This window comes from Caloenas nicobarica, chromosome 2, assembly GCF_036013445.1.
Source record: "Caloenas nicobarica isolate bCalNic1 chromosome 2, bCalNic1.hap1, whole genome shotgun sequence".
NCBI classification, from domain to species: Eukaryota; Metazoa; Chordata; class Aves; order Columbiformes; family Columbidae; genus Caloenas; species Caloenas nicobarica.
The window spans coordinates 17,940,273-17,959,008 of NC_088246.1; the positions used below are offsets into that span (position 1 = coordinate 17,940,273).

The window sequence follows — 18,736 nt, forward strand, 5'->3', positions numbered from 1 at the left end:
AGCTCCCTTTTAAGGGCCAACTGGAACTTCATGAAGTCCAACAAGGGAGAATGCCAAGTCCTGGCCCTGGACATGAACCACCCTTGGCACCAGTAGATGCTGGGGCTTACCCCACTGGAAAGCAGATTGGCCAAAAAAGACCTGGGTGTTCTGGTAGGCACCAGGATAAACATAAGCCAGCAAAGTACCCTGGCAGCCGACAGTCTCCTGGGCTGCGTTAGGAGGAGCATTGCCAGCAGGTCAAGGGAGGTGATCCTTCCACTCTGTGGCACTGGTGAGGCCACATCTGGAGTGCAGTGTCTAGTTTTGGGCTCAGCAGAACAAGAGAGACATGGACATACTGGAGAGAGTCCAAAAAAGGACTCTCATAAAGATGATTAAGGGATAGGAGCATCTATCCTACGAGGAAAGGCTGGGAATTGTTCAGTCTGGGGAAGGCTCAGGGGGCATCTTGTCAATATATATAAATACCTGCAGGGAGAGTGCAAAGAGCATGGAGCCAGGCTCTTCTCGGTGGTGCAAAGTGACAGGACTAGAGGCCATGGGCACAGAATGAAACACAGAAGGTTCCATCTGAACATCAGGAAGCACTTTTTCACTGTGACAGTGACCAAGCACTGGAACAGGTTTCCCAGGGAGGTTGTGGAGTCTCCCCTCCTTGAAGACATTCAAAAGCCATCTCAACACAGTCCCAGGCAACCAGCTCTAGGTGTCCCAGCTTGAGCAGGGATGCTGGACCAGATGACCTCCAGAAGCCTCTTCCAACCTCAACCATTCTGTGATTCAGGATACTGTTCACGAGAAAAATCTAAGTCAAATCAAATCCAGGCAAATGTGATCTCTGACCTCTGGCACCCTGAATACCCAATTAATCTAGAACTTCAGCTTTGATTTCATACCAAGCTCAGGCATTATCAGTATATAAAGCCCAACTCTTGCCTTCAGAGGCATCCTTCCTTCCTTCTGTTCTTCTGGATGACACCTGCCCACAGGCTTTGTGTCTTTGTCATACCTACCCTGAATTAAAATAATTCATTATGCTTGAAGCTGAAATTCAGAGATGATACATAATCTCTAACCAATTTAAAATATTAATACAGTATGTGCATAATATTATATATTGCATTATATGTTTTAATAAAGTACAACAAAATGGTTTTATTATATTAAACAGTATGTTTACCATCTGGCATATTTAATAATAATTATATATTTTGTATATATAATGTATTACATGTTAAATGTATTACATCTTACTAAAACTGCCTTCACAATTTGGGCACTGCTACTGCTCTTCCTAGAGCATTCAGGGCTTTGCTCCTAATCCTAGGTAGTTAGATCTGGAGCTGCTCGTTACTATGTTAAAGACAGTACACAGTACTGTCACTACACAGTAGTTTGGAAACACACCTTCACAGTTCTTTACATTTATAGCCATCAATTAAGGTGGCACAGGTACTCAAGAGTACCTGTATGTGGAAACCTTACAAAACTTGAAACAGTTTTAATGGAGACCTTCAGTCTTTTTCCCTAAAAGCTAATTCTGTTGGAAAGTGACCAGGAAAAACACCTTATATTTTGCCCTTGAAGGCTCAACTAGCACTGAAAACCATGCAATGATTTGTCTGGCAACACGGAAAAGCTCTGTTCACACTAACATTGCTTCTTGACATCTCCAAGAAGGACAGCAAAACACTGAGAACTACTACAGGAGCTTTGAACAAGATAGCACATATGGGCTGGATGCAGCACCGTGAACATTTGTATCAAACCTCCATAGCTAAATAGCAGTAACTTGTGCTGATCACAACACAAGCTGCCCATGTTTCACAAGTGTTTGAAAAAAATGCATCCATTTCAGCCTCAAAACATAGAATTATCACACTAAACTATGGGGCAAGGTTAGCAGGATTATTGTAGTTCACTATACATCCTCAGGTTACTGGCAAACAAGGGAACTAACAAAACAAAGTGTACAGAGCAGCTGTCACCATGGTATGTGATGGCAGCAAGAACACTGCTGCTTCCTGGAGTTATGCCAAGGTTGATGAGACAGTCACTGGTATTATTTGGGGACTTACTGAACTCACGTTTTCATTTAGTTAAGACTTACTTTGAGCCAGCTGCTGATCTCATTGTTGCAGTAGAACAGGAAAAGTGATGCTGTAGTCTGGATAAAAGCCTCACTAGCAATAAAAAATAATAATAAAAAAATCTTGAAATCTCCAGCAGAAGCCTGTCCCACCTCCCTTTTTAAAACTGTGGAAGAAATCCAAGACAAAGCCACACCACCACTTAGTAGTATTGTTCCATGCTAGCGTAAGGCCTATGGAAACAACTTCAGTTTTCACTGTCTTTCACGATCACGTAAGACTTCTCACTTATCTCATGCTGGTTTAGTATCTTCTAATAAAACTGTCTGCCACAGAAATGGATACATTCTCATCACATGATGAAGAACAAACAAAAGCTATCCCCATTACCCCTCAGCTACCTACTGAGGTAGACTGGAGGATCTCCCCTGCACACTTCTCCAACTGCAATGCCCAGTATTCCACAAAGACATAGGCTTAGGTCAGCATTAAGCAGAGGTTACGACACAGCTTGCAATATCTTCAGAGACGCTTGCATTACAGCTACAACAGCAAGAGTGCGCTTGGAGATAATGGTGATACAACTCTGACCTGCAAAGAGGAAAGTCAACTTTGAAAGTACACAAACAGTCTTATTTGAAGGAGGGCAACTTCCCTTGCCCACTCCCCCACCCCCTGAAAAAAAAAAAAAAAAGAGGAGGATTAAAAAAAAGAAAAAAAAAATGTAGCAAAGTAAATTTGCTCTAACAAATACTGGAAGCACAGGGATCTGCCCCTCCAGTACACAGCCTCTTGACAGAGTGATGAGGAAAAGGAGGTGAGACTCCAGGAAAAGCCATTCCTCAGAGACGTACCCAAATATGCTTAAAAGATGAAGAAGATAGAAAAAGCTAGTTGCAAGTCAAAAAAAAAAAAAAAGTTTTCCAGTTAAGTAGCTAACTGCTCTCAGTCTCACTAAATACGCTCTTTCAGACTCCTCTGTCCCCAGAAATATTCTGCAGGGAAAGAAGGTGAAAGTGACTTGCTTCTTTTGCAGAACAATACCCACTATTCAGAGTACCCTGCAGTTCCTCCCTTTGACAAGAGCTGGCAGATCTGGCAAACGCAGAATGAAAGATGAATCCAGGTCCTGTGATAAAAGGACCTTTTGTGAGAAACTGAAAATTAAGTTTCTTCTCAACATAGGGATACATCCAAACTAGGGGGAAAATAGGTATGGAAATAAACTACAGGCATCTGCCAGCATTATGATACCTGCCCAATATTACCGAAATAACACCAAAATAATTAAGTTAGTCAGAGTTTTAATGCTCCTACAAGTTTCCTCTACTGCTAGCCTACGAAAACCAGAAATCCTTTGACCTCAATGCCAACAAACAAGATTTGCTGAGCCCACATATTCTGCATGGAACAGTAATGCAAATCTAACATCTTAATACAATATATTTGTATGTTTAATATTACATTTATATATTTAAATTATCCTACTACATTAACAATACTACAGATACAATATTTTGTAAAAACAACTAGCACAGTTAAGTCTTCAAATTTTGGTATTGTTTTCTAGTAAGTGTAAAACAGAATAGAAAACAAAGTTTGTGTGAAGAATAGTGTATTTTAACAGAGCAGCCAAGACCTGCTGCAAAATACAGATTGTGTATGCTGACATTTACACAAAACCTTGCAGTAACAAAAGGTAGTGTCATTCACTATATTTACAAGAAACTGTCCAATAGTTCAGTTACCAATTGCACTACAGTGATTATTAAAAAAAAACCAAACCAAACACCACACCACAGCATCCTTGTCCTCCACAAACAATTTGTCTGTAAGAAGTGACCTTAGAAAATATACAACTCTACAACAGGAAGAGGTTAGAAAAGTTGAATACTGTGGAAAAAAAATTTATTACTCTATACAAGTCTTCTGAAACAAATAATTGGCTTTGATACAGTAAATTCAAGTGAATGCTCATTGCAATAGTATTTATCCATACAGAGATCAAGAAGCCCTATAGCTTCTCATTTAGTGTCTGTGACAGAAGTTTTATTTCTGAACAAGTAGCCGCACAAAGCAGACGTGTGATAGAGATCTTCACAGCCAGTGAGCTACAGTTTGAGATATATTACAAACATTTAGGAAAATGAGGCATCTGTACCGAAGTGTGGCAAATTCACTCACAATGAAAGAACAAACATGTCATTGAAACCCCTTGCCAAAACTGAAGACTTCCTACAGCAAGTCCAGAGTAGACCGCATCATAAAAACCTAGAGTGCAAGACTACCACAAGTTTAGTATATAAATATCACAGGATTAAAACTCCAGTTAAGCCATCAACTGAAGTGATGATTAAAAAGAAAAAAGGGCATCCCTCAGCTTTGCAAAGGAAGCTTTCAAAGCATCTCTTCAAGAAGGTGCTGAAGCAACTATGGCCTGTGCCGATTTGTATTTTAGACAGCTCTGCTGAAAGACAAAAACTTAGCAGATTTGTCTAAGAACTGTACCATCTTATTGTTTTTAGTGTCATAAAAAAGCATTTACTAGAAGAGACGAAATGGAACATTTACAGCTCACACTGTTTTCAAGATCTTTGCACACTATATAGTTCTATAATTTCAAGAGTATTTAAAAAGAAGACAAAGAGCAGACAATGCAGTAACGTGTTTCTGTTAGATGGATTTGTTTAGAATAGTTACATGATGAATGTCTACAGTCATAAAATTTTTAGTGCATTTGTTCTTGCACATTATTTAATGCTACTTATAAAAACCTGAAGATTGCAAATTGGGCATGCTTACCATAACATTTTCAAACTGAGAAAGCTGCACAACATTTTTCCTACCAGTGTTCACTGCCATGATACAAAACAAATTGTGCAAACTGCGAGGTCCCTAAAAATAGCATTTAATGAATTTATGTGCAGAAAGATGTCATTATCTGTTTAAATATGCAAAGAATAAGCTTCCCAAAGTTTATAACATAGAACAATATCCACCACATGCTCCTCCTCCTCCATATCCTTCATCCTTGTTTGATAACTTTACACCTCTGTTTTGGCTCTCACTCTCCCACAGTCCAGGAGTCTGAATGATCTTTTCAACAAGTTCTTCAAAGGCACACTGTACACCATCACATGTTTTTGCACTTGCCTCTGGAGAAGGGACACAAGAAGTCAAGTGTTAGCATAGCTTCTAGTAACTTGTTAAATATTTCTCTTTCAGTTAAGTCTCAACTTACAAACTAGACTTCCAACTTCTACAATATATTCTGCAACAACATAGCGGTGCCAAAATTAGCGGGTATGTAGATTTCTGTCACCACATGAGGCAGCACCTCGAGAGACTCTTAACAGAACAGCTTCCAAGTTGAACGTAACTAGAATAACTGCAGACAACTATAGCTTAGCCATATTTCTCTGTGGAAAGCACTTCAGCAGGAAGAAAGGAGGGTTCTACTAACTTAAGATGTCTCATAAAGCTGGTTGCTGTTCCATATTTCAGTTCGGTACGTTAGTCAAAACTGCAGTACCAACATACTGTAAGAAGCAAGGATCCATACTGTACAATTCTGGATCATGACAACTCATCTGATAAAAAGTTATCAGGGATCTCATTTCTTCTGCAGTTAGCAGAATTCTAGGTAATTCCACTCAGGAGCCTTACTTTGGCTAAGCCCAAGTAATCTGTTCACAGAGTGTATTATGAGAGTAATAGATACCATCTGAAACTGTTCAGTCCCACTGAGGCTTGCCCTGTTCTTCTACACAGCCATGCAGATACTTAGCATATGTAGCATGTATATATATACATTTATAGTTTAAGTTTCGTGTTTCTTTTCATCTTCCATGCATTTAAGGTCTTGTGCCTTAATTTTGAACTTCTATTTCCACATCTCACACTGAAGCCAAAACCAAACACAGTAAGGTACCAGACAAAGACATGGCATTAGTCAGAGATGGGAACTAAGTCTAAGCACAGGACGTGCCAATGAACTGCTTTGCTACTGGACTCATCCTATGAAGTAATCCCTGCTGATTCTTAAATGAAACATGTAATAAACTTATACATAAAGAATCATTTCACCACCCAATTTATCATTACAAGACTTCACTTACAAGACCCATCTCATTTTGCAGCAAGATGAGACCAACATATTTGCTGCAGTCATGATTATGTAATCATTCACTCCCACCCATCACTTCTAAGTTAATTATATTCCTACCTATTTGTACATCCCAGTTCTAATACAGATTTCTGTCAAGTACCAGCACTTTTGCTATGCTGAAAGCTGGCCACTAGTACCTCTTTCACTTTGCTTCTGTTATTAATTTAGCAAGTTGGTTGGGAAAAGAAATCAAACAAAACTTGAAACCTAAAACAGGTTTTGTCAGACTACAGTGGAGTCTGTATTCCACCTTTAATCCTTACACATTTCAGTATACTCATACACAGTTAGAACAGATACCTGGACATATTTAGGGACAATTTAAAAAAATATGCGAATACCTATTATCTTTGTAACTACCGCAGCTGAGAAACATCATTAATTGGATTATATGTAGAAAGACTATTGGGCCTACAGAAGTGGAACTTTTCATTATGTAACAAAAATCAAGTAACAACCCTGCAAATTTCTATAACATACCTATGAACAACATGGAATGTTTTCTTGCAAATTTGAGACCTTCATTTCTGTCAACTTCACGGTTTTCCTATAATAAGACATAGCATTAATATGCATTGTCAGCAAAATACACCAACAGATTACTTACTGCAGTTAAATTCAGTTTACCTTATCAATCTTGTTTCCAACTAACATTTTCACTATGTCATTCCTTGTGCAGTATGTTTCCAGTTCATTTAACCAGTTATCCAGCTTGGCAAAAGTATCTCTTCTCGTGACATCATAAACTGAAAGATATTAGCAATATTATTTCCACAATATTTTTCCAAGAAATACAGCTTATGTTACGAAAGGAGCAAAAATTATGGCTTTTTGAATTAGAAAACTGAAGGAGTCCCAAGGATTCCAGTTTACTTTCTACAGTAAGATAATAATGAGGAAAAAAAGTTGAACATCCACCAGCTCAAATCACTGATATTATACTAACACAGAACAACTCGAAGATTCAGCCATCTGCTATTCTCAGACTAATTTACGTTGAGACATCCTAGTTCCCAGGCTAGAGACTATCATTCTCCAAGGAATTCTACACTTGTAGACCCCTATGCAGGATACTTATTAACACCACTGCATAAAAGATATGCAAAGAGGATGGCATGACCTTCTGCACTGAGTTAATTAGTGACAATTAAGACCTGTATAACACCACTGCTGTGCTACTGATTTAGCTAAAAAAGTAAACTGGTCACCAAATCCTCACAAATACCAGTGAACTACTAGATTTTCAGCATTTTAGTGTTTCAAACTATTTAGCATTTCTGTGGAATATAAGTGATAAGCTATGGTAGGAACTGAAAGGGCAGACAAAAAGCAGATCTTGTTAAACCTGAAATCTACTACTCAGTGACTATCTAACAGTTACCATTTCAAGATATGAAAGTATTTTTTCCTTCATTCTCACATCCCATGTGCAGACAGGTATAAACAGTTGTTTTCAATCAAATCTATACCTTGGCTTGCATGAGCAACCTTGCTTTTAGGAAGTCATTTAACACAGAAACAGTCAGGAGAAGATTATTAAATATAATTAGAGATCAAATCTCAGCAGCAGAACTTTCTAGCTCCCAAAAAGAGCTTGTTTATTTTTAAAGCTTTCAAAAGTAAGTGGCAGGTTCAGTGACAGCAGCTAAGTGACATGACAAGACATGCCTTGACAGCACCTTCCTATACCACGAAGATAATACAACCCAGACTTGGGAAACAGTATATACAAAACAAAACCTACCAGGAAGTCTCACGTCAGAGGTTATTCCAAGTTAAACAATTTAACTGGACACAATAACTTACCAAGAATCTCTCAAGTCAGAGGCAACTCTAAAAAAAAAATAAATTAAACTTCCTTCCTCACCCTTAATTTAGTTAGCTCCTCACTTCTAGCACTGCAGAAGCAGAACTTCAGAGCTCAGCGCTTAGTTAACAGGTTTCCATATATGAAGGAAAAGCAAAGCAAAAGAGACTTCACTATGAAGTTGCAATTATGGGTTTTGCCCTGAGTTTCTCCTACACAGAGCAGACCGATGCTTTTTCAAGTGATTGACTGTGTAACATTCCATCAGTATGGAGGCACAAACAGCAAAAAAATCCCAGCCAGACTCCACAGAGTGTACATTAATTTCATTAGTAAAAAGGAATAAGGAGAAGTAAAAGAGAAAGCTGATACAGAAGGAATACACTAAGAAGAGAAAAATCTTTTTTTGACTCTGGGCTTAGTAAGCACAGGCAAAACCCAAAAGTAATAAATAGAAGGCAAATTGGCAGCACAGGGACAGCTCCAAGCAATCTCTTCAAATAGCAGTAGCTTTTAATCTCATTTAAAAAAAAAAAAAAAAAAAAATATCTATCTCAGTGGTTCTCAGGCTAGTGAGACTGACTACATGAGAAAGAGGCCAGAATACAACAAATTCAAGATCCTTTTAATATTAGACTTGTTCAACATGGATACAATGATTTTTAATATCGATTAGATATTACAGAAAGGTTACACGAGTTTGTGCAACTCTAATGCACAAGCAAATCACAAACTTCTTCAAAATTGCATGCAAAGTTATACTTACCTAGAATAACGCCTTGCGCACCTCTGTAGTAACTGGGTGTTAATGTTCTGAACCGCTCCTGACCGGCAGTATCCTAAAAAGCCATTCAGAAAGTTCCATTATTCAGAAGTTGAACAGAATCTAGTTTAGCTCTCTAGTATTCTGCTTCTAATGAACATACAAAATAAGATCCAAAGTATATTCAACTACCAGATTAACTGAGTTTATACCCTACTGTTTTACTGCACATTAACTTTGAGATTTTATGTAGTCTGCCCTGTGAAATACTTTTAACCTGTTAGGTGTAGTGAATAGCTGGAAAAATAGCCATTTCTGCTGAAGCATTTGTTCTGCAGCTAGTACAGCAGCAATCAGCAAGGAAAAAAGCATAGCTGCAGCACTAAGATTTTGTAACAAGTATCAAAACCCATGGCAACAAAACTAGTTCCTTCACTTCAATCACCTTGGTCCAGTTAAATTCGATTCAATGCCAGGCTAAATGCATTTAACATGCTATGAGAGAGCAGAAGCAGAAATAATTCAGAGGTTTTTCTGGTTTTAAGTACAGTTGAATTTACATCCTCAAATTCAAAGTGTCAACAGCTCTGCAAAAACCCGAAATTTTAGAATGCTGTTTTCTTATCAGAAATTAAGTTATAGTGCACGCTCATTCCAGAATTTATGCATAGAAGATTTAAATAACTTCATCCAAGTCACCCCAGGTTAGAAGCAACACATGAAACACTGTAGATTCGAAACAATTCCCTGCCAAAGAACCTGAATAGCTGAACTGGACTTTCCAACATTCTACAAGCCAATCCCACACATCTCAAACTGGTTTTGTGTCATGCTACACCTTTACAAACTCTTCGCTTCCATTTTACCTCAGAATTACTTCTTCATTTTCACTAATATGAAAGAATATAAAGGCTAAGGTAGTCCTATGTAACATTTTTTCCAACCCACGATCACTCATCATTCTGCTATCAGTCTGGTCTTCCTCCTATAGTTGTTGCAGTTATTTTCCTTGTCAAATCCATTTATTTTAGCAATTATTACTGATGTCGCACTAAGACCTAAGCGCTGCTTGTTTGTTGAGATACAAAACACCATCAAAGCAACAGAAGTATTGCAATATATATATTTAGTGTCCCACTACTGCTTCCCAAGGAAGTAAAGGTCAGGTATCTTGCTTATATAAGAAACAAGGTTTTATTCTTGCTTGCTACAAGAAGTCACAATTGAGTCTGAATATTCAAAAGGTGCTTCAAGTCACACAAGTGTGCAGACTGTTCTGCAGAATGTTTTAAAAAGAGCTTGGAAGCGCTGCTTTTTTCTTCCTCACTTGCCACGAATTTAGGAGTTCTACTTTTAACTGGAGTAGATGTTTAACACTAAGGCTAAGATTACAAACACTGCCTGTCCTTCCTTCAGCTGCATCTGCTACAAATAACACTGACCTCAAGCCTATAAAAGTCTCTTTGTATGAGGGCTATGAAGTTTTTAGGCTAAAAACTGTTTTGAGAGGTAACATTTGAGCATAAATTGAGCACACGACAATAATTCTTAACCTATTAATACACTTCCAAATTTTGCCTAAAACCTTTAGGTTAAGTGCACCCTTTTAAAACCTGTCAAGTACATACAAGAAAAATGTATACAGGGAAGTCTCAGATTGGCAAGGGCTAACTCTTCAGCAGTTAAACAATGAATTACACATTAAAAAAAAAGGAAGAAAAATAGGAATGGCCCCAATCACAGTTTTAAAGTCTGATTGATTTAGTGCCATTTTATTTCTCCATTTCTCTATTCCTACCCCAACAAGACCTGGAATCAGTGCTGCAGAAGCAGCTCATAGACAACAGAATTGCCCCATTAGCCATTGGTCACACAGTTCATTCCACCTTCTGAATGGTTCAATATTAACCTCCCACTCCTCTAAATCACCTTCATATTAAAAAGGATTCTGTACAAACTGTACATTATACGAGCCATCACTATTCCTAAAGCAACACACTAAGAACTTAGGTGAGACTTACCCATATTGCCAGTTTAGTTTTGTTTCCATCAACTGAAATAGTTTTCACCTTGAAGTCCACACCTAGAGGAGGAAAAATATTTTAGTTTTTCAAACATACTACAGCTATTTTTGAAAGAGAAAGCAAAGAGGAAGGAAAAAAAAATCAAACTCAAAAAACACGTGTTTTGGCAGGAGCAGAAAGAGTGAGTTCCATTAGCTGTTTATGAATCTTGCTCTCAAAACTCAAGGTTTTGTCCCTGAAGGGCTTTTGCAAAAGCCTAAGGGCCTTTTAAGCCATTGACTGAAAATATTTTATGGCGAGGCATATACTACATTTCCTGTATTGATGCACATATTCCAGAACAAATATTCAAGTTTATAATTCAAATGCATTAACTTTCTACTCATTACTCACATGTGTTCTCCTTGAGTACATCAGTGGTCTTGAAGAACAACATGCTTTCAGAATGAAGAAGGAAGCTGCATTCAAGTAGCTATTTGTTCTGTTTCCCTATCTCAAACAATCTGACCAAGTCCCATCAAGGTGGTTATGCGGAGATAAACTGACATAGACAGAGACTCATCTACTACATGGTTGATATCCTGTGAGAAATAACTAGATGTCAGTAATTCTTCTAACATGTCAAGCTTTGGATGATTTGAACATGCAGTATGTCTCTTACAGGATTCTGGCAACCTCAGGGACTCACTAATACCATGCTCAGTGACCAAGGAAAAAACCTGACAATATGGTAACAGTTCTGCTGTTGATAACAGTTCTTCCTCTCCCTCAACATCTGACAATTCCGCTTTTCTTTTTTTTTTTTTTTTAAATATACAGGAACCAGCAACCTATCACTTGCCCAAGGACAACCTGCATAAAACTCAAGCCAAGGAGGACAAGATCTTAATGACTGTGCAAATTTAAAGGATACAGCAACACACATCAGTTTGAGATGCTGGATACAGTTATGATCCATTTTACTGCAGTTTAATCCTTCGGTTACCAATAGCAAGTAACTGGAAGTAGGTTTAAATTATTTTGGAGTGACTCTCACTCCCCACCAGGCAGAAGCCCTGAAATGAAGTAGCAATGTGGAAAATTGATATCTTTATATGAACAACTTTCAAGGTTAACAGCAAACGTTTTGCACTTTGACTTAAAATGACAGTCGTCATACTTGCTACAAGAATAAGAATTTCTGTTTCAACTATTCTAACACAAAATGTGTAAGTTGGGCCTCATGATAAGTGTGCTGGACTTGTATTTCCAAGGCCATGCAGGTTACAAACAAGCTGCCAAAATACATTCAACTTACAAAGCCACAGAGGGTACATAGGATGCTTAAGAAACTGCACGTTGCAAGATATTTACAACTTCACTGCAACTGAGGTTTAAGAGCTTTATTAAAAAAAACACGCACAATTTTTATTCAACTATTTCACAGCTTTAGCTCACTAGTGTTCCCTGAAGTGTCAACTGATTTTCAGACCACATTCTACACTGGAAAAAGCCTATACCCTTTATTTCAAGCAAAATTTTGCCAAAGTATATTAACTTTTGCAGCAACTGAACTCAGTGTTTTCAGGGACTACGAGTCCCTAACGTAGCAGTAATATAATGCTCCATGCCGTGCACAAGGATGGTACATTATTCAAGAGTTATATTCACAGAACAATCACTATTAACTTTGTTTTAAACACCAGTTCTTAGAACTTTACCTAGCTCACAGAAGACTGCTATGCTAGCAAATTGCCTCAATTTGATCCTAAAGAACATCTTGTCCTGCCAAATTTTCAGTACTCAGCAGTAACTTTTAGACTAACAGAATCTCTTCTTCCACTGTAATAGCATATTTCTTTCCCTAAACTATAAAAATGACCATTGCTCAGCCAGGATGCCCAACAACTCACAGTGCATTCTTTTATCCATTTGTCTGACATCAAAATCTGTAACTTTGGATATTACAAGTCTATGAGATACTTAAAGTAACAAGCCAAAAGTATGCCATAGTAGGTTCAAGAAGCAAAACAGGTTTTCCTTAGGACAAATATATTAGGTGTATTTTAAAGCCACAGTATCCTTCTCCCACTCAGTAAACAGATCCAGTATCTTGTCCCTGCATAGTTCTGCAGTTTTCATTTAATGGAAAGTGCATATATACCTTTTTGTTTGCCTTGCTGCTTGCTTAAAATTAAAAGATAATGCTTTAAATTCAGCATGAGAGATGCAAGTAAGTTAAGAAACTAAAAAGTTAAGAGACATGACATGTGCGCAATATATTGTTTCACTTATGAAATACAGATTGCACTGAACACTTATCTAGTACCTCTCATACAAAGAACAAGCAAGTAAAGACAAGTATTAGTAGCAAGGACAACAGAAAATACTGGGGTATATATAGTCTGATAAGATCCATGTGATGGAACGCAGTGAACAAGTTAGACTCAAGAGAACATGAGGTGGACAGGCTCCACACACCATGCGATAGGACTTCCACAAGTGGGGTCACAGTAGCTCTGCTGCACAACACTACTACAAATGTCAGCCAGAGGGGTCTAACAGCCAGGCTGATCTAGGCCAGCATTTGCTCAGTCTCCAGAAACTTCCTTTTTCTGCCAAATTATCATTTTTATTCTGGATTTGTATATTTGTTTCAGATCTCAAACTCTATTTGAAGTAATGCTCAAACTGAGTATTATTCCTTCTTTTACACATCAGAAAGATAGGAGGGTAGGATCTGCCAGTAGTAAACCTTGAGTTGTTGCTATTTAACAGCCAACAATTAGCTACCACACATGCTGTTATGCATTTTGACAAATCCCAAAAAGGAAGAACTACTTCAGGAAATAACTCCTTAGTTTGTCAAATAGTGCACTGACGTCAGTTTTTGACATTGGTAAATAGCATTAGGTATGCACAGCAGAATGAAAAAAAATAAACACCACACCACAATCAAGCTGCCCACACCGAGACTGAACTAATCTGTTGGTATCCAAAACGTCATGAAAGCTAAAGCAGCTATTCTGCACTGATTTACTGGCCCACATGGTTGACGTATCAAGAAAGTAACGTGACTTGAAGTATATACAGTGCAAAGGCTAGTTAGATTAGAATACAAGATTGCCATCTTCACCACCTGATCTACTCCATTCCTGCTTCCTGCCACCCTTTCTTCCCTCATGAAGTGAGGTAGGGTTACTTGCACAAGTTTGTTTTTTACAAAAAATGAACAAAAATAGGCCATATTCCTCCCTTCAGCTGCTCAGTGCTTTGCATGAAACAGTCCTGCTGTATGTTATTAACATGAGATCAATTTATTAACTTCTTAACCAATTACACAGAGCTGGCTTTGTTTACCAACAGCTGAACCTAAAAAAAAAAAAAAAAAAAGGATACAAGTCCTTAGCCAGAATTCTGAAATGCACTGTGTGGAAAAGTCATCTCTATTTCCCATTACTTCAGTTATTAATTTGGCACAGAGCTGCATCACATGCTTAGAAGTTTCATTTTGCTTCCCCTTTGACAACCATCTACATAGTATATCCTGCATTCTGGGTCACTGTCCTCCAGCACAACTGACTTCACTGTTGGTGGGTATCACACCAACATAGCAATGACACATCACTGCTTTTTTTCGCCAGCAGCTCTGGATTCTTGGCTCTTTTTGATTTTTCTCAGGAGCCTAGCTGCCAACGCACTGATTACTCAGTAGGAGAGAAAAAGCCACATTGTAATTTCCTCCCTATAGAGCAAAAGCAGAAGCCACACAGAGCCCAGGACACTCTAGTATTGTCAGGAGTTGCAAGAGCTAACATCCCCTATCAAAGTGGGTCTTAAGACTTCTTAAAACAGCTACCAAGTGTCATATCACATAGAACACAAGTTCTGTACGGCAATATTACTACTCAAAAAACTTGATAGCTATCTTGCACGGATAAATTGGTAAGAGATGTAACAGTACCTCTTACATTTCCATTTTAGCCTGAAATGCTGGCAACCAGTGAGCTGCAGGTTGTTCCACTAGTACTTTTCACTGCCTGTACCAACGATTTCCATCTTCATGGTCAAGGGTGACATTTTTATCTGTTTTCCTAGCTAAGGATATATTTTTGTATAAAGGGGACAACTACAGACCAGGCAATGCTCTATACCAATGAGCGCTGCATGCTAAAATTGCATCCACATAGTTATTTTCTTACAGAGAAGCAGACATGTCTAAACTTCACAACCTGTTAGGCAAGTCTGAACAAACTACAATTTTGTACTGAAGTTGGTATAAATTTTTCTCAGGTAGCATCAGCACATACTTACCAATTGTTGCTGCAAGTTCCGGGTCAAATGTGTCATCTGTGAAGCGCAGCAGAAGGCTGAGAGGGAAGGAAGAAAAATAAGAGTTACTATTATTGCAGCATATCCGTAGCTTGCCAGGAGCCTATAAATTACAAGTCTGAAAGTAACAACAAGATCACATAGCTAAATAAAAATACATCTCATTTTTCCACAGTTTCTCTCCTACCAAAAAAAAACGGAACATGAAAATAATACAGTAAACATGCTCTGCTAGAAGAGCCCAGGCCTCTTCTCTGCACCTACGACCAAGTATATCCTTGAAAACAAAGTACCACACAAGTTGTCAAATCAGTTGCATTAACAGTCACATGGTCTGCTTCTCAAAGCACTCTGCTTCTATCTTATTCTATTTTTGTTCTCCCACAATTCAGTACAAAAGATTGTTTTGGTTTCATATTGCCTAACACAGTATTTCTGTAAGCTTGAGAAGAAAATTCCAAGTCAGCTTTTCACCCCAGAAGTAACTCCTTGAATTGGCACGCAGAACAGTAAGGACTACATCCATCAGAAAAAAATACGCAGAAGTTTAAAAGTAGAATTAGCTCACCATTGTTTTATGATTTTGTATCCTTTTTGCATGTAAGGACTTTCAAAAACACATGTCCCCCTATCCTTTGCTACCAACAGAAGAACAGCTACAACTAAGATTTACCAGCACATCACACTACAGTAGCAGGGTCCCTCAAAGAAGTGCCCATAATGCCACAGTACTTGTGTCAAATGTAAATATTTCAGCAAGAGACAAAGACTCTCAGCATACAGTTTTTTAAATCACCAGTCTTATGCATCTGTGGCAAGTGTATATTACCATGTGGCAGACAGCTGTTTGCTATGACTGACAGCTTCTATTTGTTTCCAGGGCAGAGAAACAAAACAAAGCCCTATTGATTTTTTAGTCTTTTCCATCCCTGTTTTTTTCCTCCTCTCTTCTGTTTTTGCACGTGAATTTAGCAGCTAAGTCCTTTTCAGCATTCGGACACAGTCCTGCATTGACAGAAAACTGACTGTTGAAATTCCTTCAGTAGTTCTGGGTGACAACTCTGAAGTTAACCACAGACCAACTTTTTTTTTCCTTACTCCAGAAGACCAAAGTAAAATGGGAGCTTTATTTACCACAGAATAATTAAAAAAAAAAAAAAAATGGCCCATCAGTTTTTAGTGGTAGCTTGAGACAGTTGAATCAGGATGCTATTTAAGAACAGCTATTTTTAGTTACAACCAAACCTATTTAAGGTCATAGTAGAAGACTCAGATTACTGTCATAAAACCATCAAAACTTACACGACTAGTGTGGTACCTTCCTGCATTTATATCTCACTTCCTTTACTAAAAATCTATGGCACTAACAAAAAAAGGGAAAAAAAAATACTAAACGACAAAAAAGGTAGCTTCGACAAAAGCCATGAAAAGGGCAGGGGGTGGGAGGGAGGGGGCAAATCACCCGGAAAGGACTTAAGAACGAGTGTAGTCAGAAAAATCAGTGGTAGAACTACTTCACTGCCTGCCTTAGATGCCCCTGTCCCCCTACACCCAGCGCTGGGTCGCTTGTGACTATATGTACATATTATGGAGCGCTATGGAGATGCACAGGCACACCGCTCTTCACACGACACCAGGCTGTACAGGACACAGGGAGGCCCGGATCTCCCCGGGCAGGCCGGCACAGCTCTGCTCGCCTCAGGCAGACACCAGCTCTCTCCTCGCCGCCGCGGGGCTGGCGCCTGGGGAAGTGCAGCGGGAGCTGCGGGCAGCCCCGAGCGGAGGCAGACCTCTCCTGCAGGGGGGCTGGCCGACAAGGGGCGAGAACGCTCCCCCCGCGGGGCCCAGGCCTCCCCAGGGCAGGCCGCGCCGAGGCCGGGCGGCCGCTGAGGCACAGGCCGGGTGTCCAACGCGGCGCCGCGGGGGCCTAGGCCGGGCCTGACCACTGCCCCGCGTCGTGGCAGGAGAGGCTGGGGGAGGCGGGCGCCCCCTCACCTGGACTTGCCGACGCCGCTCTCGCCGATGATAAGGATCTTCAGGGTAGTCAGCACGTCCTCGTCCATCCCGGCAGTGCGCCCGGCGCGACCCCGACCGACGCTCCCTGAGCAGGCTACGGCGGCCCCGCCTGCGCCTGCGCGCCCCGCCGCCCCGTGTCACTCTCCCCCTCACCGCCCACCCTGCGCATGCGCCTCAGGTGCGCGAGCGGAGGGGGGAGACGGGGAAAAGCACCCCCGCCCTGCGCCTGGCGCATGCGCACAGGGGCGGGAGCGGAGCCGCCCGGCGTTTGTTTACCGCGGGCGGGGAAGGGCCGGCCGTGCCGCCAGCGCGCGTGCGCGGCGGAGCGCGGGGCTGGGCGGGGCGTGTCTGGGAAGCGGCCGTGGGGGAGCTGCCCTTGGCTTTCCGGGTCCTGTCAGGAGCCGGGATCGGCGGAGAAAAGAAGCCCAATGAAATTGCAGAGGGGAAGGAGGAGGCTTGGGCCGCACAGCAGTAGCTCACCAGCTGCCTGTGCCCAAGCAGAACAAGCAGCCACCCCTCAAACCCACCGCCAGAATCATGGGCTCACTCGATCACGAACCCCACTATGCCCAGTGGCGCGAGCCAGTTGACGTGTGTCACTACATTTCTGCCAGCAGAATCATCCATTCCCCATTGAAAGCCCTAAATGTTCTAAAACTGGTGCCAGCCTCTTTATAACCAATTCAGCTGATGTGCTATTCCAGCTCCATACCGACCTCAGACCACGTGTGCGCAAGCGCAACCCTTAGCGAGGTGCGCGACTGATGTGGGCCTGAGGTTGTCCTGGGTCTGTGCTGCAGCCCCTGGGCCAGCCCGGCAGGCCCTGCCCGTCTCCAGAGACTGACTCACATGTGAACGGCCTGAGCCTCTTCTGTGGTCACACCAACCGACCGAGATCAAGCCACGTCAGCAGGTTGCACAAGGCACGTGTACTCAGGAGGCTGTGGTGTTTTTTGTCAGAACGGTGGCTGCAAACGGCACAGTTCTTCTAGCAGAGTCCTGATTTTGCTGGGCACTTGCCTTCAACTGGATTAAAGGATCAACACTGCGAGCGTTCTTTTGAGTTTGTGTGGTAAACATCTCTGGTGCCTTACCGCTTCCACTTTCTCCTGCCTCTTTTACCTCAGAAAACTGACTCCCGGGATGACTACAATAACAATAATTATCCTATTAAATTATGGAGGCATATTCTATAATTAAAAATGTGCAAATGGCTGGCTGTGCTTGTAGCAGGACTATGCCTGTTTATTAGTAATAATCTGAGATTTTTTTAAGGTGTGACTTGGTTTTTGTGATTTGGATTGTGCTATGCATTCATACAAGAAAGCAATATGTCTATACTCTGTAGTTTTTGTTGGTGTGTATAGGAGCTGTGGGGTCTTAGCATGGAACAGGATGAGAGTTTGAATAGTGGACGCAAACAGCAAAGTATTCTACTGAGGATACTGAATCCCTTGAAGTCAGAAAGTATTTGTATTCTAGGATCTGATTTTTTCCATTGTAGCCATGGAATCACGGAATGCTCAGAGTTTGAAGGGACCTCTGGAGATCATC

General features: G+C 40.5%; 1 protein-coding gene across 1 annotated transcript; it reads right to left on the minus strand.

The window, feature by feature from the left end:
* Positions 1-3,984: 3,984 nt before the first annotated feature.
* On the minus strand, positions 3,985-17,317 carry RAB18 (RAB18, member RAS oncogene family). Its single transcript, XM_065628271.1, has 7 exons — positions 17,162-17,317; positions 15,149-15,204; positions 10,853-10,914; positions 8,835-8,907; positions 6,889-7,007; positions 6,742-6,808; positions 3,985-5,248 (listed from the first exon to the last, which is right to left on the minus strand). Exons 1-7 carry the CDS (start codon positions 17,227-17,229, stop codon positions 5,070-5,072), a joined length of 624 nt encoding a protein of 207 aa, XP_065484343.1. The 5' UTR covers positions 17,230-17,317; the 3' UTR covers positions 3,985-5,069.
* Positions 17,318-18,736: the final 1,419 nt, after the last annotated feature.